At 35.4% G+C, this 23636-nt stretch overlaps 1 protein-coding gene across 17 annotated transcripts in view; it reads right to left on the reverse strand.

The window, feature by feature from the left end:
- Positions 1-23636, reverse strand: part of DLG2 (discs large MAGUK scaffold protein 2) — a 1979996-nt gene that overhangs the window by 1349573 nt on the left and 606787 nt on the right. For 2 of the 17 annotated variants that reach the window (XM_077867271.1, XM_077867270.1), the window contains exon 1: positions 12424-12760. The exons of the other annotated variants lie outside the window; for them this stretch is intronic. In XM_077867271.1, coding sequence (XP_077723397.1) covers positions 12424-12465 — 42 coding nt within the window. In that variant the 5' untranslated portion in view covers positions 12466-12760. Of the gene's footprint in view, positions 1-12423; positions 12761-23636 lie in introns of those variants that run through there. 17 annotated transcript variants of the gene reach the window in all.

Below are 23636 nucleotides of genomic sequence, written 5' to 3' on the forward strand. Positions count from 1 at the left end.
TTTTTATGTATATTCCACTACAGTACAAGTGGTAAGATTCTTTATATTTCTTATCTTAAAATCTCAAGTCAAAAATAATTTGATTCTTTGACATTCTAAAAGTGAATTTGTTAAATACTTTAGCAAATTCTCTTTAAAATACAAATACAATAGAACTACCTTACGACCCAGCAATTGCACTGCTGGGGATTTACCTCAAAGATACAGATGCAGTGAAAAACCAAGACACCTGCACCCCAATGTTTATAGCAGCAATGTCCACAATAGCCAAACTGTGGAAGGAGCCTCAGTTTCCATCAAAAGATGATTGGATAAAGAAGTTGTGGTCTATATATACAATGGAATGTTACTCAGCCATTAGAAATGACCAATACCCACCATTTGCTTCAACGTGGATAGAACTGGAGGGTATTATTTTGAGTGAAGTAAGTCAATTATATGGAATCATTCATTTGGGGAATATAAAAAATAGTGAAAGGGATTATAGAGGAAAGGAGAGAAAATGAGTGGGAAATATCAGAGAGGGTAACCGAACATGGGAGACTCCTAACTCTGGGAAACAAACAAGGGATGGTGGAAGGGGAGGTGGGCCGGGGGATAGGGTGACTGGGTGATGGGCACTGAGGGGGGCACTTGATGGGATGAGCACTTGGTGTTATACATATGTTGGCAAGTCGAACTCCAATAAAAATTATACAATAAAATAAATAAAATACAAATACACACATTACCAAATATGTATAATTATTGCATAACAAAAATATTAATTAAAAAAGTTTATTTTCCTTCATTGTTCTATAATTCATTAAAATCTTTTCTTTTTTTAAATATTTTTTTAAATTTTATTTTTTATTTATTCATGATAGACATAGAGAGAGAGAGAGAGAGAGAGAGAGAGGCAGAGACACACAGGCAGAAGGAGAAGCAGGCTCCATGCCAGGAGCCTGACTCGGGACTCGATCCCGGGTCTCCAGGATCGCGCCCTGGGCCAAACCCAGAGATCCCCCTCATTAAAATCTTTTCAAGATTAGAGATATCTTGAAACAATTATGTAAATTTTGTGGTTGGTTTTCCAAGAAATTTTGAGGGTTTTTTACTTAGCTGATTGAGATTGTATCTTACATAGAGATCTTGGCTGGGAGATGTATAACTGCAGATTGTTGGGTCATTGTTCTCACCTTCTCAACTCTTGACTAAACATTGCTTACAGTCACTATCTCATGGAGTGAGGAGTTTGTAGAGAGGAATTGTAGAGGGGAATTTTGTCCTAGCCCATGTCCACTGGATTCAAAATAGACTGTAGGGAACTGTCACAAGTTCACAAAGTTCACAAAACTACCAAGTTTAAAGTTGACCCTCTTTACTGCTTCCATTGGCACTGGCTTTCTTGAAATATTCAACATGCCCTGAATGGATCCTTCATACTGCTCAGCATTTATTTGTCCAAAGTGATGCTCATGCTATTAGGTTGATGATATCATTATCATTTTGATTAGACCACAAATTAAACATCAGAAAAACTGATTTACTCACCCAAAAGTATTGCAGACTATTTTGTAAGTGGAGATGATGGATTTCAAACTTAGGTTTTCTACCAAACATCCATTTTTTCTACATCTCTGCTATGGCACAGGCAGTAGATGGATACATGGTCGGACCAGTTTCTGGCTGTGTATGTTGCATGTAAGTGCACTCTAGCAGAGGTAATGATGAAAAGAAGGTTGAAGTCATACCATAAAGATGAAGAATTTTTATGGCAGTGGGAAACACAGAAAGTTCGTGAACAAATGGATAGCAAGTTCTTATCTGTGTTTTAGAAAATAGGTTTGGTGTCACTGTAGGGAGGATAAATTTGAAGGGGAAACAGAGAGAGAATAGGGAAGCTAGTCAGGATGTGCCTGTGGTAATACACTGAGAGGTAATGAGAGCCTCCATTGAGGAAGAAAGAGATAGAAAGAGACAAGAGGTAGGAGAAATCACTCAGAGGTAGACTCTACAGGATTGGTGGACTGATTAGATTTCTATGGGGCCTGGAGAGTTAAAAATGATTTCTGTGTTTTTGCTCTAAAAGCCTAGGAGAATAGTGATATTAAGGAAGTTGTCTAGTTGACTTCTGTTTAAAATAATCACACACACACACACAGCTCAAAGCAATTATTTGGTACGGTGAGTGTAGAGACAGTGTTAGGAGACTAGCTAAAGGAACATATCTGCATTAAGTATACATATTTTCCCTGTTTGATGTACAATGGCAACGATTCTTTTGAAACTCAGATTCACCGTATATTTTTTCCCAAACTGCATCTCATTTCAAAGCTATTTCAAGGTTATACTTGAAAGCTTTCTATCCTCTGCTGAAAAGTAATGGTCTGAGAAAAACAATGCTATCTGTTCCTGCCTACCTTTATTTATTTACTTTTCAAAAAGTTTTCCCGGTATGTAGCCATTAAAAAAAGTCGCTTATGAAGGATTATTAATGATGTGAGAATGTTCTTATGGTATGGTATTAGATGAAGACACTGTGTATAAATAATACATTTTGATCTTACGTATGTTACACACATAACACATATACATTCATATATACACACATACACACATATTTTAAAAATGAAAAGAATACATACATTTTATATATGCATGGCAAGATTATGAGCATGTATAAATTTTCCTCCTTCTTTGGACTTTACATATTTTCTATAATGAGCATATATTGCTTTTATAATCATAAAACAGTTTAGATACAATTCATATTGACCCATTTAAAACTAATTTCTATATTTACTTTTCCTAAACAGTTTGAAAGAGTACAGATTATAAATAAATTGGGATCCCTGGGTGGCGCAGCGGTTTGGCGCCTGCCTTTGGCCCAGGGCGCGATCCTGGAGACCCGGGATCGAATCCCACATCGGGCTCCCGGTGCATGGAGCCTGCTTCTCCCTCTGCCTGTGTCTCTGCCTCTCTTTCTCTCTGTAACTATCATAAATAAATAAAAATTAAAAAAAAATAAAATAAATTGACTAAATATCCAACATAAATGCAAAGGGCTCCTTTAGTTACTCCAGCAAGATTCAGGGATCTTCTCCAGAAATCTACCCAAATCCCTCCATCCTAGGTTCACTATATACCCCGTGGTCTCACTTTCCTTTTCAAATCTAGGTACAATCTTAAAAAACAAACAAATAAATCTATATATACCTTTTTCAAGAATATGTAAATATAAGTACACTCAATATAATATAATAAATAAATAAAACATGACTCAAAATTTGTCTCCTATTCATCTAACTTTTATTTTGAAGACATTCCCTCAGCTTCTTTCAATTAAATTCTGCCTCTATTGAAAGTGTCAAAGTCGTTTAGGAGTCTAAACAACAACAACAAAAAAGTCTAGTTTACATTTGGGAAATATTTAGGGCCAGACCTTCCCAGGGTCAAATGTCTCTTTGTTTTATTGTTCATCTTTCTCTTTTCGATTCTCAAGAGCTAGGTTATCCTAGCAATATCAATTCATCCTGGAGAGTTTTATTACCCTATTTACTACTCAAATAACAAGAGCAGAGTTGAGCAAACTGGCCTCTTTCAAAGGGTGTCCATGCTTCAATTGATTATGAATGTCTCTTAAGTGTCAGCATCCCTAGAATCATGGGAGGGTATAGGTTACCAGGCCCGTGGGAATTCTTCTGGCCACTAGCTAATGGAAGAAACTATGGCACATCCAAATCAGGGGGAACGGGGATCTGATCTAAATTGACAGCCCAGAGATTAGCCCAACAGAGTCCTGGAAATTAAAGATATGTAAGGGTGCCCTTCTGGTGAAGAAAATCAGAAGCCAGAGCTCTCAGGACCAGAGCGAGGATCTAGAGTAAAGGAAGTCTCCTTCTGGGCACTGCCCTATCCTGAGCATTGCTTCCTGTGTCTGGCATTTAACCTTGTACCAGTTACTTGCTGTGAGGCCCTGGACAGCTAAATCTCTGCAACTCAGTCCCTTCACCTGTAAAATGGGTTTAATAAAAAAAACCTCTTTGAGTTATTGTGAAGCTTGAATGAGTGAAGCACTTTGAACAGTGCCTGCCAACACATCACTAATACTCCATAAACATTAGCTATTGCTGTTGGGCTTACTGAGGTATGTTGATGGACAGGCTAAGTCTCCAAGGCCAGAGCCAAGGCCACAGAACTAAGTGCTGAACCTTGAATTCTCAATGAGTATAAATGAGTATAAATGGACCAGGCACCTCACCTGTGTTCAGTGCAAGGCTTTCACACGTTAACCTAGTGATGTTTGTCAACTAATGTAATTCATCATCTCCCAGATGCATATTCCTAATTGAGGTTGTATGTTCCTTAAAGCAGGGAACATGCAGTAGCATCTTTCAAATTGTGAGTTATAACTTGTTCTATACTCATCCAAACTCATTAATAAAGGTAAATGAAGGAATCGGTTTTAAATGGGTCAGTATGAATTGTAATTCCTCAACCATTTTTCTGATTATAGTACATCTAGAAAATCCTTACCAAAATTATAAAAAAGAAACAAAATTTTAAGAAGTAAAAATAGAATAGAAAATGTCAGAATGCATAGCTTTGGGGAAAGTTAAATATTGCTTTGTGAAACTTATACATACTGAGTTGCAATTTTTAATTTATATTTCTACTATAGGCTGCAGTCCAAAAAGTTTGAAAAACTGGATATATATATATAAATAAAAAATAATAAAAATATAATATTATATAAAATATTATATATTATATATAGTATTTATATATAAATATATAAAATATTTATATATTCTATATATTTTTATAATATACATTTAAATATATTAAAATAAAATAAATACATTTTATTTATATATAAAATATTATATAAAATATAATAAAAATAAAAATATATATTACTTATGCAAATATTAACACATAATTTCTCAGCAAACTTGTTGACTCTGCTTTAATTCCAAACATAAGCCATAAAATAGTGTTTTCTAAATTTGTCTTACAATAAGAACTACCTAGCATGATTTCCAGATTCCTGCTGCTATCCTAGAGGTTCTGGTGTTGGAGAAATACTGTCATAAAAGAGGCAATTATTTGCCATTAGACAGGAAATTTGTCGAAAGCAAAATCAATTCTCCTTGTTGTGTATGTATTCTTATTTGGTGGTACCATGCCTAATCCAAAGATGCACTCTAAATTATGTCCTACTTTTTAAGTGACTACCATTCATTCAATCACTCATTTAGCAAGCATTTATTGATCATCTCCCACATGCAAAGCAATAGGGATATAAATGCTAATAAGACATGGTTCCTGCCCTCAAGTAGATTCATTGCAGAACTAGGGCAGTCCCCTGAAGATCAGATCTGAAACCAAAAATAAAATGAAGTCTTGAATGTACATGTATGACATAAATCTTAAGTGACTACCCTTCAAAATGTTCAGAAGATTTGAAAGCTGTAAAACTGCAATAGGAACCATATAGTAAAGCATTTTTCTCTAATTAATACTGGTTAAGTACAGAAGAGCTGAAAACCAGTACCCCAAAGCTGAGGACATTTCAGTAAGAGGGCAGGAAAAACAAAGATAAATATCCAAAATAAAATTATATACAGATCTAGACAACTTGTCTCTAGTCTCACTGGTACCAACCTGATCCAAGCTATTGATGTTCCTTACCTGGATTACTACAGGACCTTCTAACTAGTTTCTCTGCTCTGGCCCTTGTCCTCTTAGTCTCTTTTCAACACAGCAACCTGAATAGCCTTGTGAAAACATTGGTCAAATCCAATGCCTCCTCTCCTAAAACCTCTGCTGGCTTCCCATTTCACTGAGAGGAAAAAGTCTAACTTACAAAGCCCTACGTGATATACTCACTTTGACATACTTTTGCTCTTTCTCTTGTCAGGCATACTGGTTTCTTAGACACTCCTTCAAAGCCTGGGCAGGCTCCCACTTCAGGGCCTTTGCACTTTCTGCTACCATATCCTATATAGTTAATCCCTTCACATCCTTTGGGTGTTTACCAAAAGTCACCATCCTAGTGAGACTCTCACTAATCACTTTACCTAAAACTGTAACCTCAAACCCTTTCCACATTCATATTTCTGATCTTCTTTTCATGTTTTACTTTTTTCTTTTTAGCATTTGCCATTATTCACTATGCATTTTTTTAAATTTTTATTTTTTTAATTTATTTTGAGAAAGAACAAGCATGCATGAGTAGGGGGAAAGGCAGAGGGCAAGGGAGAAGGAAATTTAAGCAGACTCCATGCTGAATGTGGAGCCTGATGCAGGACTCAATCTCATTACCCATGAGATCGTGACCTGAACCAAAACCAAGAGCTGGACACTTAACCGACTAAGCTACCTAGGCACCCCTACACTATGCATTTTACTTCATTGTCTCTTTTACTGTCTGTCTACCTTATTAGCATTTAAATTCTATAAGGATAAGGATTATTGTCTGATTATTGTCTGTTTTATTCCACCCTGTATTTTTAGCAACTAGGTCACTGCCTGACACATAATAGATGCTCATTAAATATTTGGTGACTGAATGAATGTAGTATCAGAACAGACTCATGCTCTGACTCTAACCATCATTTACTAGAAAGAAGCAAGAAAAGGAATGGCAAGGTCATATTATGTAAAACAAACATAATTTTATTATTTAGTTAATCCCTTACCTTATTAAAAAAAATTGAAGTGTCTGTGTTATAGTAGTTATAGATCATACATGTATATTGCCTATTTAGGAAAGTTTTTAAAGGTTTACAGTAAAACAGACCTGATTTAAGAGCTAGCTTCATGGGCACTTAATATTTGTGTGACATCAGGCGAATTATTTTTGTTCCCTCATTTATAAAATAGTGATTATGATAATTCTTACATCATATGTCACTGGAAAGCATTTTGAAAGAATATGTGCCAAGTTATTGGTGTAGTCCAGGGCTTATACTAAGAGCTCAACAAATTATAGCTATCATTGCTATTGTTTGCTATGCTGTTTTATTCTTTATCAATTAATTCCTTGTATTATGGTTTAAAGTTTTGCATTGAAGAGCTTCATTAGAAATTATAAACCCAATATATTGAGTAGGTTTAGGTATTATAAACCCAACATACCAAGCAGGTGCACACCATTTGGAGGCCATGATATAAGGGCCCAGTGAGGGACTAATATATTATTGGCCTCCTAAAAGAGATAATTAACTGAAACCCTGAGAGGGACCACTCCTGTTTTGGATGAGCCATAGGTGTTACACAAACTGTCCACACTTTCTGATTCATGACTCCAGGCCCTGCCTACAACAAAATAATGTATTTATTAAAAGCATCAATATGTGGGATGTATCATGAAATCTAGCTGAAGAGTAGGCATCAGTAGCATAAGGAGGTAGAGTTTCTGCAAGTTTCCCTTTCAACCAATATATCCATCATTTTTTTAATTCCTAACATATAAACGACAAGGGACAAAAATGAACAAAATAGTAAATTGCTCTTGTCCTCAAATGCTTAAAATACAGATGCAATGAGGGCAATACCCAAACATAATCAAAATTACCTAGCAATGTAAGATAATGATGACAAAGTGATGGCATAAGGCAATGTAAGATTTATTGCCACAAATGATGTAAAAATTGCACTCATTAAGTCAAAAGAGGGATAAAGTAAGGGGGCTTTGTGGCTGCATCAGCTTCTTGTAAGATAGACACCTTGGGAGAATAGAATTTAGACAAGCCAAACCACACAGAGAAGGGATTCCCATTGCCGGAAACAATTCTAGCAAATGCTCAGAGGCAGAAAAGGGTGCAGTGTTTAGAAAAGAATGACTTCATTGAATAAACCTGGTAGAAATGAGCATGATGAAGGTCTGAGTTGTAGTTTGGCATCCAATAAATTGTTTTAGTTTGAGTTATTGATTCTCTCCAACCTTGCTATACGACCTGGCTGTACAGATCTGTAAGAGTGACTGAGCACAAGTGGTTGGTGATTGCCAAACCCAGTATTTAATCCCCAAACCATATATAACTTTAAAGTCTATGGTTTTGTTTTTCTCTCTCAAAATAACTTAAAAAGCATTAAGATAAATAAATATGGGGAAAAGCTGAGTAATAAAGAGAAATCTGGTACTCAGCTAATGCAATCATCCAACAAATATTTACTCAGCACCTACTATGTACTTAGCATTCTTCTTGATGCTGATGATATAGAGACTTGAAAAAATAATCAGAAATCCTGGTTTTTGTGGAGTTTATATGCTAATATATGTGCCTGTGTGGTAGTGATGGTGATAGTGGTGGGAGAAGGATATTATATCTGAATATGTTTCTCATTAATTATAAATTTCTTTTAACTGGGCTCGATTCCTAGAATATCTTAACATGATTTTTACTGAAAGCAAGTCTGAAGTCTTTCCCCTATCTGATGGCCTCAATTTTAACCAGTTATGTGTTGAATTGATTGAGTACTTACTATATTCTAAGATTTTTTTTACAGTTCTTATGTGCCTTATCTCACATAATTCTTACTATTATATTATTTTATTGAACTTCAGGTAAATCAAAAATTTTTGCGCAAAATATTTTCCATGCAATCAGTGGAAAAGATAGACCCAAATGTAGTTTTTTTCAGAATCCCAAAAGCCTAGGCTTTAAAATCATTTTGCTATACTCTTTTTCTAAAAAGTTCTTATATTTACTATTAAGGAATATCAAAAATAAAAGAGAATTCTAAAATCTATGAGGTAGGCAGCAGGATATACTAGAATGAAAATAAAGCAGTAAACTAGGTCAAGAGATCTGAGCCTTACATTAGGTCTGCTTCTGACACACTATGGATCAGAGAAACTGGCCATATCCTTTATCTTAATTTTCTTATCTGTGAAATGGGTGTAGTACTTGCCATTTGTATTTCAGAGATTGTGGGTCTATAAGTGTATATGGGCATGTTTATAGCAGCGGGATGAAAGAGGGCAATAATGAGATGAGGAACATAAAGTTATTTAGAAAAGTGAAAGGTATCATCTGGTTGCAAGTTATCAATACCATTACTTTGAAAAATGGAGTCATTTCTAAGGACAAGATGATATGGACATCTCGTACAACAAACTTCTTAAATGTTTTCCTATCAAAGAGATACTTTTTGTACAACATAAGCAATCTGAGATGAGTTATTATACATCTTTATAATGATTACATTGCCCCTTTTGTGCGAGCAGTCTCAGATTAAGTTAATCACATTCTTTAAAAATTAAAAGGTAAATCTAAGCCAATATGATATGACTGTTTATCAAACTCAAACTTTGAGCTAACAACAATAACAATAAAAACCCCACAGAATATAAATAATATCCTTTGTTTAGAAGTTTTCATTTCTTTTCCTTCTTTAGAAACCTCTCTGTCCAGAAATAGGTGGCAAAGTAACACAATTTCTAGAGTGAGATTGCGGTGATCACTCAGTCAATTCTCACAGCACTGGCCTCAGCTTCCATTTATTTGTTTTGCCCTGTTAATTCACTGTTCAGCCTTGCAAGACCCCAGGCTCCATCCATTTCAAACTATTTGCAGCTCTCCAAAGTGCTCTGCTTCTTAGTACCATGTTTTTCTTATTTTCTCTACCTGGCCTGCCTGCCTCACTCCAGGCTGCCTGGCAAAAATTCCATTAGCTGTCAAGATTCAACTCAGAGGTGACTTCACAGTGAAACCTTTCTTGACCAGTCCATGTAAAACTGACCACTGTTCTGTTTTTGTTTTGTCCCTACAATGCCCTGAATGGACTTTCATTACTAGTCCCATAATATTTCAAACCACTTACTTGTTTCTATGTCTGTGGCCTTTCCAAGACAAGAAACTTCTTGAAATCAAGGACTATTATCTATTGGTCTTGGTTTCCCAGGCTCTAGCATGGTGCATAAATCACAGTTGTCCTTCAAAAATTTTTGATAGATGAATGAATAAATGGTGACCCATGAGTCACATTCTGAGAGATGTAAATTTTGTGTGTGTCTACAGTGTGTGTACTATATATATACATATATAGTGCATATGTACTAGATATAGAGCACAGGTTTAATGCCCATGTTACACAAAAATATACATGAAATATAATAAAATATTCCACTCTCAAAAAATTCTTTTGACTGTACTATATTATAAATGTCCAATTAACAAAACAATCATTGTATAACAAAGATTGTGACATTTATGGCTTTTTCTGTGCAGAAAAAAAATAAATAAGAGATGTTTCTATTTTCTGAAACTTAACCACCTTAAAAGTTTTCAATCACTCTAACACCAGTAATCTTCAATCATGGAAGCATAAGAAGCTATATGCTATGTAAAAGACTTTGCCAGAACCAAGCAAGTAAGAAATTCTAGGCACAACGGAAATAAAATCAAATATTTTAAAATTTAATATGAAATAAAACAAATATTAAAAATAAAATTATCAGATAAGACTTTATTGTGCCAACTTGATAAAATATTAGACAACAGGTGAAATGTAAACTCTTTTAGAAAATCTTGCTGTCTCAGAAGGAAAAGATAACCCTAAGAGAAAACAATGCAAGAAAGTGCAAGAAATAATTATTCAAAGGGCTTAAACGTATGTAAAATTGAAGTCAAACAACTCAGAGCAAGGTTATATGTGTTGTATGTGGTAATGTGCATGTTCTGAGCTCCTATTGAAGCATTTGTATCTCAGTACAGACTAGCCAAAGTACTAAGGATTAATTATCCAAAAGTCATCTGAATTAAGATACTGTTGGTGAAAGTCTTTTCATTTCTTTGCTTATTAGTCTAAGCGAGAAAAAATTACAGCTCAATCCATCAAGACCACACTGATAGTAGTCAAGAGTTTAAAAAAAGAAAAAAGGGATTTCCCAAAACCCATATTAAAGGAACTTTGGACTTAGGTTTTCCTGCACTTCTGAAATATGACAATGGACTATCAAAACAATTGTTATCTCTTAATCTAAAATTATGTATGGAGATTTCTCTGAAAAAAAAAAAAAAAACACTGCCTTTCTCCTTCAAAAAAAAATGAGGAGAGAAAACATTTACAATTCATTGAGCTTACAGAACAATGTATGCTAAACCCCACAATTAGGAATAGGAGATGGTGATGGAGAAATCCAAGCTGACATTTGGGCACACTCTAGGTTTTTAAATATCTCTTTTCATCTTATTTACTATATCCATCATATGTATGGGAAAAAATTGATTGCTGAACTTAATCTTAAAAGTAGTAAAAACTAAATTCTGTAGAACTCTGCAAAATGATCCACAGAATGCTGTCAGGCTGTAGTTGTAAAAGAACTGGTCATCAAAACATAAATACTACCTGTTTGAAAATCAAATCGAAAACAAAAAGGCTTACAAAAGAATGAGCAGCAGGGAGCTCTTTAAAAAACTTGTAAGCACAGAAAACAAAACTTTAATGCCCAGACATATTAAAATACTCCTCCAGTAAAATAAAAGGGGGAAACACTTTACATTGACATTTTTTTAAAGGTTCTTATTTTAGGTATTTAAGTCTTAACTGCCTTTATTTATTATTATTATTTTTTTTTTTTTCTGAAAGGCAATCACCTCCCTTTTGGACTTCCTTCAGTAAGGTATACAAGTTCAAAAAGCTAACTAACAGAGGATGTGATTCACTTAAATTATGCAACTGGAATTCCACAGCTGGCCTGTTTGTCTGGCTCAGTGCTGAATGAACAGTGTCAGAAAACCTCTCCAACAATAACGCCGTCCTTCCCGTCAAGGGGTAAATCTCCCAAACTTAGGCTCAACTTTGGAGGCTCATTAGCTACAGCGAGCGAATGTCAGCGGGGTGACACTGGGGCAGCGGCGCCCACGCAGCCTAAGCAGCCAGCCCACCCAGGGCAGAGGATTTGTACAATCAATATCACCAACTTCCAATGATAATAATTTGTTTATATGAACGAGATGGTCAGATATCCCACAGATCATATTCTAATGCCATTATAGACACCTAATTTAATCCCCAGCTCTTAATCAATTAAGCTGCATGAGCACAGGCAGCTCACAGCACTTTTTAAAAGAAAGACTTTAAATCCTAATCTAAAGCATGCTGCATAGTTTTTTACCTTTTCTGATTTCTTGGTTCTGGCCTACCTAAATAATTTTTCATCTTTTCCTCCCCCAACTCCACCCCCCAAGTGTGAGCGTGAGCATGAATTACAAATAGTTAAACCTGAAGGTCACTTCACAGCAGCGTTCCAACATGCTCCCCCAGCGAGGCTGCTCGGCAACAATAAAACAAAGCCCTGCAACCACCTGTAATAATCTGCTTGCTCAGCCAGCAATCCGAAAAGTCCTGGAGCTACACAAGGTAGACATTTTCTGCAGCTGGTTTAACATGTATATTGTGCCCAGTTGCCGGCTCGCCTCCTCTTACCTTCACGTTAGTCCGGAGTGCACAGTAACATGCAAAGAACATTGCAGTAAATAAGGAGCATATGGACCGGTATTCAGCTTCTCAGCACAGCGCAAGCCCCACACACACGATCCTGGGCATGTGCTACTAAGGAGCATCCGTTCCCTCTGTCAGTTTGAAAATGCATTGATCTCTGTTTTCTCTGACTACAAAACGACATGTCTTGAAGGCACTGAGTGAGAGCTCAAAATCTCTTCATTGGCTATATATAGCATTGTGCCCAGTAATTTCAATTAGCTGAGAATTCAGCATCTGAAAGTTAAGACTTCAGTTGCTTTTCCTTCTAGCATTTTAAATCACTGGGTTTAAAAAAAAAAAAAAAAAAAAAAACGGGAGGGGGGAATGAGCTCACTCAGGAAGGAGGGGGGGGAAAGGTGAAGAATGAAATTTAACCAATGAGTTACTTATATTTCTGGAGAGCCCTGGTATCATCCTATTAGATACTTTACAATGGGACTGCACCGGGCAGACTCTAAATGAAGAGGAAACCCCTTTCCCTTTGGAGGTTTAATATGGGCTCTGCACTAGATTCCAGGCTATTCTGATGCAGCACCCTGTTTGGCAAATAGTACAAATCACTGCAAGTACATCTCATTCTGCTTTTTCGTGTAGAATAGTACCAAGACCAAAGGATCACTGTCTCCCAAAGTCCCTAAAATGTAATTTGGGTTCCCCTAGGGTGATCTGTGGTTACATGCTTGAGAAATACCACCTTCTCTTATTACTTCCCTGTCCTGTAATATCTGTTACATCTTCCAGGGGTATCTAAAGTTGCCAGGCTTGCTAGCAAAACACTGCATCTATTTTTCCCCCAAAACTAAGCTTTATTGGTAAATGACAATCAATAATAGAGGAAGGGATCGAAGCGAAGATAGAAGATTCCAGGGGATAACATAAGTATAGATTCAGTAGCTACTGCTGCTGAATGTAACACATTCAGCTGGCTCTGGAAGGGAAAGAGCAAGAGAGAAAAATAAAAGCTTCTGCCCCCATGAATCCATAAGGGGAAAAAAAACTTAATTCAAAAACATCGTCAGATCCTACTGTCTGTTGTCATTCCAGTCAGGCACCGGATGCTGCAAATTAACTCAATTTTTACTGAGCCAAAAGGACAAAGTCCAATTTAAGGTTCTAAACTCTTATTTCCAGCCTTAGAAAGCCCTAATTCTCAGCTAGAATTCTGAAGCTATCTGGCGAAATGCAAGCAGAAATGAACAGTTCTCACTGCAGCAAAAATAGTGGGAGGAAAAAGAGTGGTTCTGTCTTTGCCACGACGTTCCCCCATCAGCTTACAGCAACAGGGAAGATAAGCATAACTCAGTAGAAAAAGCTGCAGTGACTTTTAGGATTTTTCTTTAATATGTTTTGCATAACCCACCTCCCCTCTGGTGCCTGCAGTGGTGCTGAGGCACTGTCAGAGCCACTGGGCATTTCTCCTGGGCAATGAGGTGAGGCAGCTTCAGTAGGAAGCAAGGTATTTATGGGAGAGAAATTAAAGGAAGAAGAAAATCAGGATTTTCTATTTCTCTTAATGACAAGCATTCAGAAAGTGTCGTCAGTTCTGACTAAATAGCTATTTTGGGCTGTCATTGTTTGTGCCTTTTTTTAGGAAGAAAAAAAGCAATCTTGTCTTAAGCTGGAGATTTTCTAGCATCGTAAGAGAAGGCAGCTACTTAATTTGATTCCCAGTTCCGTCTGTCATACGAGTCTAGGTAATTACAAATTGTAAGCACTTGCAACACAACCAGAGACTTCCAGGACATTAAAACATCAACATGGAGGCCCAACTCTCATGGTTTCACAACTTTTATTAATGGCTTTAAGTGCAGAATCAAACATTCAGTTCATAACACTTTCCTCTCCTGAGGTCATAGCAGGTCACATTTCCTGCAGCACTTCCGGATAAACAAACCCAAACATAGCAACTCAATGCCAAGGAAAATAAAGAATTTTCAAATGCGTTTCTCCATGGGGGGCTCAGAAGATTTTTAAAAACCCATTTTTCAACTTGTCAATAAGTAATATTAGTTGTCTTTTTTTCATTAGGGATTATGGGGGTGGGAGCAACTTTATAGCTTTCTTAAAATTATTTAAATAGACCCTGAGGTATTTGGATGGCCCAGGAAAGACAGGAAAGTGCTGGGAAATGTTACAAATCTCAGAACAGTTCATAGGGAAAGATTAAACAAAAGTGAGGTTATAGGTGAAAAAACACATGTAGGCAGTCAGGGATGACTTCTGACAGGATTTCAGATACAGTGTAAATGTATGGACATTCTAAAGGAAGGCTCTCACACTTAACAATCTGCTTAAAACTTCCACCCACACTTATCCATCCCACAGCATCCCAATACAGACCTGGGCCATACCTGTAGATTTGCTGCTTACGTTTCTTAACTGTACTAGGATAGCTGACTTATTATCTCATTTTATAGATGCAGGAAAAGCACTAACTACAATGACAGTGTCCCACTAAAAAGTATTCCCTATTTTTAGGCAAAGAGTTCAACAGGGCAATGTACCTGCTGAGAGTCTAACGTTTGTTATTATAGAAGGGAATGACAACTGGCTATATATTTTTGAGACAACATCATAAATTTAGGCTCCAGTACTCATGAGTGAGGAGTCCTGGAAAATAACTTGCATGTCAGATCCTCTCTTTTACCATTTATAAAACAGAGATGTCTAAAATGGAAATAATACTTAATTCATAGTGTCATTGAGAAGATTCAAGATGAACCCCATCATCAAAATAGTCTAGACAGATCAAAAATTTAAGCATAAAAATTGAAATCACAAACGTATTAGAAGAAAACAGATTTGGTTTTCTATAAATATTGGAGTGGAGAAATCCAAAGCCATATAAGAAAAAATAAACAACTGTGACTATATAAAAATATAAAGCTTCTGCTGGGCTAAATTATATACAATGACAAATGACAAAATGGGAAAACAATGCAACATATTCAATGGAATATTTCCTAAAAATACTATTCTTTCTAAGTATTTCTAAATTTTAAATATTTCTAAGTCTTTCTAAAATATTTTTTTCCTAAGTCACGAGGAAAATATGTGAAACTGAGTGAAAAAATAAGTAAAGAACATAAAGTGGTAATTCACAAAAAGACCATAAAATACATTTAAAATGTTCCATCTCCTTCATATTTAGGCAAAAGCATAAAAACTAGAAAAACTTTTTAAATTGAAAAGCAAGTACTAATGGTGAAAACTTTGTGAAAGGTATTAAATCTATCAAGTATTTTAAAAGGCACATTCTCTTTGATGTATTGATTCCACTTCAATTCCCAGGAATTAATCCTAGATAGATATAGATACAGATGTATAGATGTATATAATATCCACTAATGCAAGACTTATTTGTAAGATTACAGTTTACCTATACCATAGAATATTATGTAATTATTAGAAAAATATAAAGTACATGTACATATTCTTATATCAAAAGATGTTCAATTTATAATGTTAAACATAAAAGTAAGGTTGCTAAAGAGTTTGTATAGTATGAGTCTATATTTGTAGGTTTATTTATATGTAATTGTGGTAGAGGGGCTGTGTCTGTGTGTGTGTGTGTGTATGTAAAATTTTGACAGTGTTGATCACTGAAATTGGGAGTAGGCTTAGGGAAGGAAATCAAGCATTACTTTTCATTTTTCCTTTTATATCTTCTATATACTGCAGGTGCCTCGCCCACAATCAACAATTTATCCAATATCCTCTCAGTAAATGAGAGAAATAAAGACACAGGAAGGGACCTGTGAGGAGATTTGGCTATTGCAAAAATAAGCACAGGTCAGAGACAATCATGATACAAGAGATGGAAATGTACCAATTCCTAAGTGATACTAGTTCCTGAGTACCTCCTGTAGTATGGATCTCTCTCTACTCCTGAATGTCGATATCTCCCTCAAATGCATGTAATTCTAACATGTCATATATTTCTCTTAAAGCATGGCCTTTTTTTTTTAATAAATTTTTATTTATTTATGATAGTCACAGAGAGAGAGAGAGAGGCAGAGACACAGGCAGAGGGAGAAGCAGGCTCCATGCACCGGGAGCCCGACGTGGGATTCGATCCTGGGTCTTCAGGATCGCGCCCTGGGCCAAAGGCAGGCGCCAAACCGCTGTGCCACCTAGGGATCCCAAGCATGGCCTTTAACACAAGCCAACTACTTTGTTTCTTAAATAGAAAAGCTGCTATCAGGTAAACTTGATTTTAGTCAGATTTTTCCTTAAGAGTTAAATTTAGAACCTGACATCTACATATAGTTTGTATTTCTCTTTCATTCCCTCCCCCTCTCTCTCTCTTTTTACAATGAATTTTGCTGTAGACTGAACATTTGGGTTTCACCCCAAATCCCTATGTTGAAAACAAATCCCCAGTGTAATGGTATTTGGAGGTGAGGCCTTTGGGTTAGGTCTTCATGAATGGGATTAGTGTCCTTATAAAAGAAGTCCCAGACAACTCCCTCACACCTACCATCATCTGAGGACACAAATAAAAAGGCAAACACCTAAAAAAAAAAAAAAAAAAAAAAAAAAAAGCAAACATCTATGATCCAGGAAGCCGACTCTCACCAGATCTGCTGGCACCCTGATCTTGAACTTCCAGCCTCCAGAACTGTGAGAAATAAATTTCTATTGTTTATAAGCCACTCAATTTACAGTATTTTGTTATAGCAGCCCAAATGGGCTAAGACAAGCATATAATACTTTTTGACTATAACCTAGTTTTTATAAACTTTTTAATATTAAGCAATTTGCCATTATAATTTGGTAATAATGACAGCAACAATGTCTGTTAATATGGACAAATGATTCACATATCTGGACACAATTCTCCTTAACTATTAAATAAGGAGGTTGTACTATCCAGGTCTCTTTCTTTTAGATTTTATTTATTTTTTCATGAGAGACACAGAGAGAGGCAGAGGCACAGGCAGAGGGAGAAGAAGGCTCCATGAAGGGAGCTGGACATGGGACTGGATCCCAAGATTCTAGGATCAAGCCCTGGGCCTAAGAGAGCCCCTCAACCACTGATCTACCCAGGCGTCCCCTATCTAGTTCTGTCTTAAAGGCAGAGTAAGGTAGGTTTGGTAGGTTTGCTTACTTTTTGTTTTATTTAATTAGGACAGATAAGGTATGTTTAAATGTTAAGGATCCACTAGAATGTATTCCAGGCCAATTAAATCAGAATCTCTGGAGATGGAACCAAGGCATCAGAATTTTATAAAGCTCCTCAGGTGATTCTAATGTGTATCTAGGATTGAGAATTACTTAAAGCAGGGTCAGCTGCTGATTCTGTAAAGGGCCAGAGAGTGAATATTTTATACTTGCAAGCCATACAATCACTTTCACAACTACTAATTCTACTACAACTACTCAACTTTGATGTTGTAGTGAGAAAGCAGCCATATATAACATATAATGTGATCCAATAAAACTTGATTAATAAACATTAAAACTTGAATTTCATATAATGTTCACATGTCAGGAAATACTTTCATTGCTTTTGATATTTTTCAAACATTTAAAAAATATAAAAACATTTTTTAGCTTGTAGTTTGCCAACCCTACTCTGGAGCCTCTAGCAGTAGTTCTCCAAGTGTGCTCCCTCAGCTAGCAGCATAGGCATAAACTGGGAATTTGTTAGAAAGCAAAATTTCAGGTCATACCCCAGACTTACCAAACAGAAACTCTAGTTTGTGCCTCAAGAATTTCTGTAAGCAAGCCCCCCATGTGATTTTCATGTAAGCTAAGGTTTGAAAATCACTGCTTTAAAGGAAGAAAGGAAACTAATAGTTTAGGCTCCCACAAAAGTAAAAAGAGATGGACTCCAGAGTATAAATAGAAGAATTAGTCTTAGAGGAGAAATAATGTAGAAAATAAAGAGAAAAAGACTGCAGAGGCAAGTGAGACCATTCTAGGATGGAGGCTCAAGCCTGAGATAGAGGCCAGTTGAGCAAGGGGCTATCTACTGACACCTTAGAATTTAATCTTTTTCCTCTTAGAAACTCTAAAAGCTCTTAGAGTAAAAAATCAAACTGAAACAAACCAAACCAAAACAAAAAAACACAACTTGGCTTTAAATTCCTTTTCTGCCATTTACCAGCTGTGTGACCTTGAGCAAGTTACATAACCTCCCTGATACAGAGTATTCCTCTGTAAAATAAATAAACCTATTTCAGAGGGATGTTGTAATGACTACAATAAGGTGTGTCAACTACTTACCTAGTACCTGGTACATAGTAAATGTAAGTGGTAGTTTTTAGTGTAAGGAAGGCTGAAGTGACAGAGCAGAGGAGAAATATAAAAAGATGTTATCATTTCTCTTGACAAACTTCTAAATAACTAGAAGATTCCCTAGGGGTTTGTAAACCTCGGACTTCCCTAGGATTTCTAATCAACCCTGAAGGGGATTCTCTGGAAGTCTGGTTATCTTATTAACCTCTGAACTGATATCATAACATTGGATTTCCTTGTATCTTCCTTGTAGTTTCTCTGAGATAATAATAACTCATTTAAAAATTACAAAGCATTTCAGACTTTCTCAAGATTTTCTATGAAAGTATCCCTAAAAGTAGAAGGGGATGCATTTATTACCTGTGAAGAACAGGAACAAAATGGAATTCTTCAATGTTTCATTTGTTGTCTTTAAAACTCACATAAATGTTAAATTCAAGTTGACAATATCTCTGTATTTATTATAAAGTAATATTTTATATTACTTACTAACCACTAGATTTTATAAGCTAAGAAGAGTGTGCACTGTTTGTCCCATGGTTTCAAATACCCTCTGAATTATGTACTATTTGTGTATGCTTAGGGGTATCTTGCTTTAGTTCACAAAGCAGAAATAGATCCTATTTAATTCTTCATCTTCACATTGGCCTTAAAGATATTGTCATCATCCCTTTAAATCTAGTGAGACTACATAGAACTTTTCCCCTATATTTTCTTCTAAGAGTTTTGTGACTTCAAGTCTTATATTTAAGTATGTAATGTATTTTGAGTTGATTTTTATGTCTGCTATGAGATAAGGATTCAATTTCATTCTTCTTCATGTGGATATTCTTTTTGCCCAACACTATTTATTGAATAGACTATCCTATCTCGATTGTATTCTTGGTACCCTTGTCAAAGATTAGTTGGTCATATACACAAGAGTTTATTTCTGGGCCCCTCTGCTATGTTCCATTGGTCTATTTCTGGTTTTATGCCAGTAAGATACTGTTTTGATTATTAGAGCTTTGTAATATAATTTGAAATCAAGAAAAGCTTTGTTCTTTTTGCTCAGGATTGTTTTGGCTATTCAGGATCTTTTGTGGTGCCAAATGAATAATCGGATTGTTTTGTTTTTACTTCTGTAAAAAATGTCATTGGAATTTTAAATCAGACAGCATCAAATCAGTACACTCTTGAGGTTATATGAACATTTTAACAATATAAATTCTTCTAATCCATGAACATGGAATATCTTTCCACTTACTTGTGTCTTCTTTAATTTCTTTCACCCATGTTTGTAACTTTCAGTGTACAGATCTTTCACCTTCTTGGTTAAATTTATTTCTAAGTATTTTATGGTTTCTGATGCAATTGTAAATAGATGTTTCTAAATTTCTTTTTCAGATATTTTGTTAGTGTATAGAAATGCTACTGATTCCTCCATGTTGATTTTGTATCTGGCAACTTCACTGAATTCATTAATTAGATTTTACAGGCTTTTATGAAGTCTTTAAGATTTTCCCTATATAAGAACAATTCATCTGCAAAGAGATGCAATTTTAACTCTTCCTGATTAGATGCCTTCATTCTTTTCTTGCCTAATGGTATATGCTTGAACTTATAGGACCATGTTGATTAGAAATGGTCAGAGTGGGCATGCTTGTCTTGTACTTGATCCTTGAGAAAAAGCTCTCAGTTCTTCACCATTGAGTATGATGTCAGCTGTGAGCTTTTTATATTTGGCCTTTATTATGTTGAGTCACACTCCTTCCATACCTAATTAGCTGGGAGTTTTTACCATGAAAGAATGTTGAATTTTGTCAAATGCTTCTCCTGCATCTATTATATATATATATATATATATATATCTTATATATATATATATAATATATATATAAGATTATTATTATATATTATATATAATTATAATTATATATATATTATATATATATATATCTCCCCCTCTGCCTGTGCCTATATATATATATATAAAGTATAATTCACACGCAGTGTTATATTTGTTTCAGGTAAATGATATAATGATTCAACAATTCTATACATTACTCATTGCTCATCCCAATAAGTGTACTCTTAATCTCTCATCTATTTCACTCATCCCTCTACCTAATATTAAATTTTCCTATCGGGATCCCTGGGTGGCGCAGCGGTTTGGCGCCTGCCTTTGGCCCAGGGCGTGATCCTGGAGACCCGGGATCGAATCCCACGTCAGGCTCCCGGAGCATGGAGCCTGCTTCTCCCTCTGCCTGTGTCTCTGCCTCTCTCTCTCTCTCTCTCTCTCTCTCTCTCTCTGTGTGTGTGTATGTGACTATCATAAATAAAAATTAAAAAAAAAAATAAATAAATAAATAAATAAATAAATTTTCCTATCCATGAACATCAGTACCTTTCTACTTATTTGTGTTATCTTTCCTTCCATTTGTGTGGTATTCCAGAGTTAGATTGTGCATGCTAAACTATCCTTACATCCCAGGGATAAGTCCCACTGGATAATGGTATATGACCTTTTGAGGTGCTGCTGTTGAATCTGTTTGCCAGCATCTTGTGAGATTTTTTGTATCTTTGTTCATCAGGGATATTGGCATATAATTTTCTTTTCCTGTAGTGTCCTTGCCTGATTTAGATCTCAGGGTAATACTAACATAAAATGAGTTTGGAAGTGTTACTTCCTCTTCAATTTTTGGAAGAGTTGAGAAGGATTGGTATAATTCCTCTCTAAACATTTGGTAGAATTCACCAGTGATATCATCTGTTTCCAGACTTTTCTTTATTGGGATATTTCTGATTACTGATACAATTTCCTTAACTTGTTATTGGTCTGTTCAGATTTTCTATTTCTGCATGATTTAGTCTTAGTAGGTTGTATGTTTCTAGAAATTTATCCATTTTTTCTAGGTTATCCAACTTTTTTGTGTATAATTGTTCAGAATCATCTCTTACGATATTTTGTATTTCTGTTGTATCAGTTGCAAAGTCTCGTGTTTCATTTCTGACTTTGAGTCTTCTCTCTTATTTTCTTAGTTACACTAAAGATTTGTCTATTTTGTTTATCTTTTCAAAAAACTAGCTCTTAGTTTTCTTGATCTTTTCTCTGGTTTCTTGAATTCCTTTTTATTTCTGCTCTCATCTTTGTTATTTCCTTCCTTCTTGTAACTTTGGGCTTAGTTTGTTCTTTTTCTAGCTCCTTAAGGTGCAAAGTTAGATTATTTATTTTGAGATCCTTCTTTTTCTTAACTGTAGGTATTTATTGCTGTAAACATCCCTCCTAACTTCATCTGTTTTAGCCTATAATTTTGATATGTTGTTTCCATTTTTCTACCTTGATTTATTTCACTATATATATATTTTTCATTTTGATTTATTCTTAGACCTTTTGGTTGTTTTAGAGTGTGCTGTTTAATTTTCACATATTCATGAATTTTCTAGTTTCCTTCCTGTTATTGATTTCTAGTTTCATACCATGATGGATGGAAAAGATTTTTGATATATCAGTCTTCTTAAGTTTGTTAAGACTTGTATTGTGACCTAATATATGATCTGTCCTGGAGAATATTCTATGTGTGCTAGAGAAGAATGTACATTCTGCTGCTATTGGACAAAATATTCTGTATCTATCTAGATACCTTGTGTCTAAAGTATAGTTCAAGACTGGGGGATCCCTGGGTGGCTCAGCGCCTGCCTTCGGCCCAGGGCGTGATCCTGAGACCCAGGATCAAGTCTCACATCGGGGCTTCCTGCATGGAGCCTGCTTCTCCCTCTGCCTGTGTCTCTGCCTCTGTCTCTCTCTCTCTCTGTGTGTGTCTCTCATGAATAAATAAATAAAATCTTTAAAAAAATGTTGTCAGATTCTAGATGATTCTGACTTTAAAAAAAAAAGAAAAAAGACCAATGTTTCCTTATTGATTTGATGTCTAGATGATCAAATCATTGTTGAAAGAGGGATAATGAAGCCCACTACTATTATTGCATTGCTATTTATTTTCCTTTCCAGATCTGTTAATATTTACTTTGTATATTTATGTGCCCCAGTGTTAAGTGCACACATATTTACAATTATTATATCCTCTTGATAAATTAATCTCTTTATTATTATATAATAATGCTCTTTGTCTCTTATTACAGTTTTTGACTTCTGATATAAACACAGCTATCCCTGCTTTCTTTGGGTTTCCATTGGCATGGGATACCTTTATCCATCCCTTCACCTTGAGCCTATGTGTATAAAAGTGATGAGAGTCTCTTGTAGGTAGCATATAGTGAGTCTTTTCTTTCTTTTCTTCTGGTTCATTAAGCCACTCTATGTCTTTTGATTTTATAATTTAATCCATTTACTTTTAAAGTAATTGTTGATAGGTAAGGACTTACTGTTGCCATTTTGTTACTTGTTTTCTGACTGTCTCAGAGTCCTTTCCCTTACTGTTTTTCTTTGTGATTTGATGATTTTCCTGAACTGGTATGCTTTGATTCTTTTCTTTATCTTTTATATGTCTAACATAGGATTTTGTCTTTAGGTTACCATGAGGCTTAATAAAACATCCTATAGTTAGAACAGGCTATTTTAAGCTGATTATGATTTAACTTTGATTGCATAAAAAAAACTACCTGCGTGCTTCACCACCCCCCCCACACACACATGCTACAATTTTTGACATTGCAATTTACATTTTTTATATTGTGCATCCATTAACAAATTATTGTAGGTATAGATTTTTTTAACACTTTGTCTCTTAACTCTTATGCTAGAGTTAAAAATGATTTGCACATCCCCATTATAGTATAGAAACTTCTGAACTTGACTATATATTACCTTTTTAAAAATGTTTTAAATCTTTTCATGGTGCTAATTAGTGGGGTTTTTTTAAAGATTGTATTTATTTATTTGACTGAGAGAGTACAAGGAGGGGGAATAGCAG

The sequence above is a fragment of the Canis aureus genome, chromosome 23 (genome assembly GCF_053574225.1).
Source record: "Canis aureus isolate CA01 chromosome 23, VMU_Caureus_v.1.0, whole genome shotgun sequence".
NCBI lineage: Eukaryota > Metazoa > Chordata > Mammalia > Carnivora > Canidae > Canis > Canis aureus.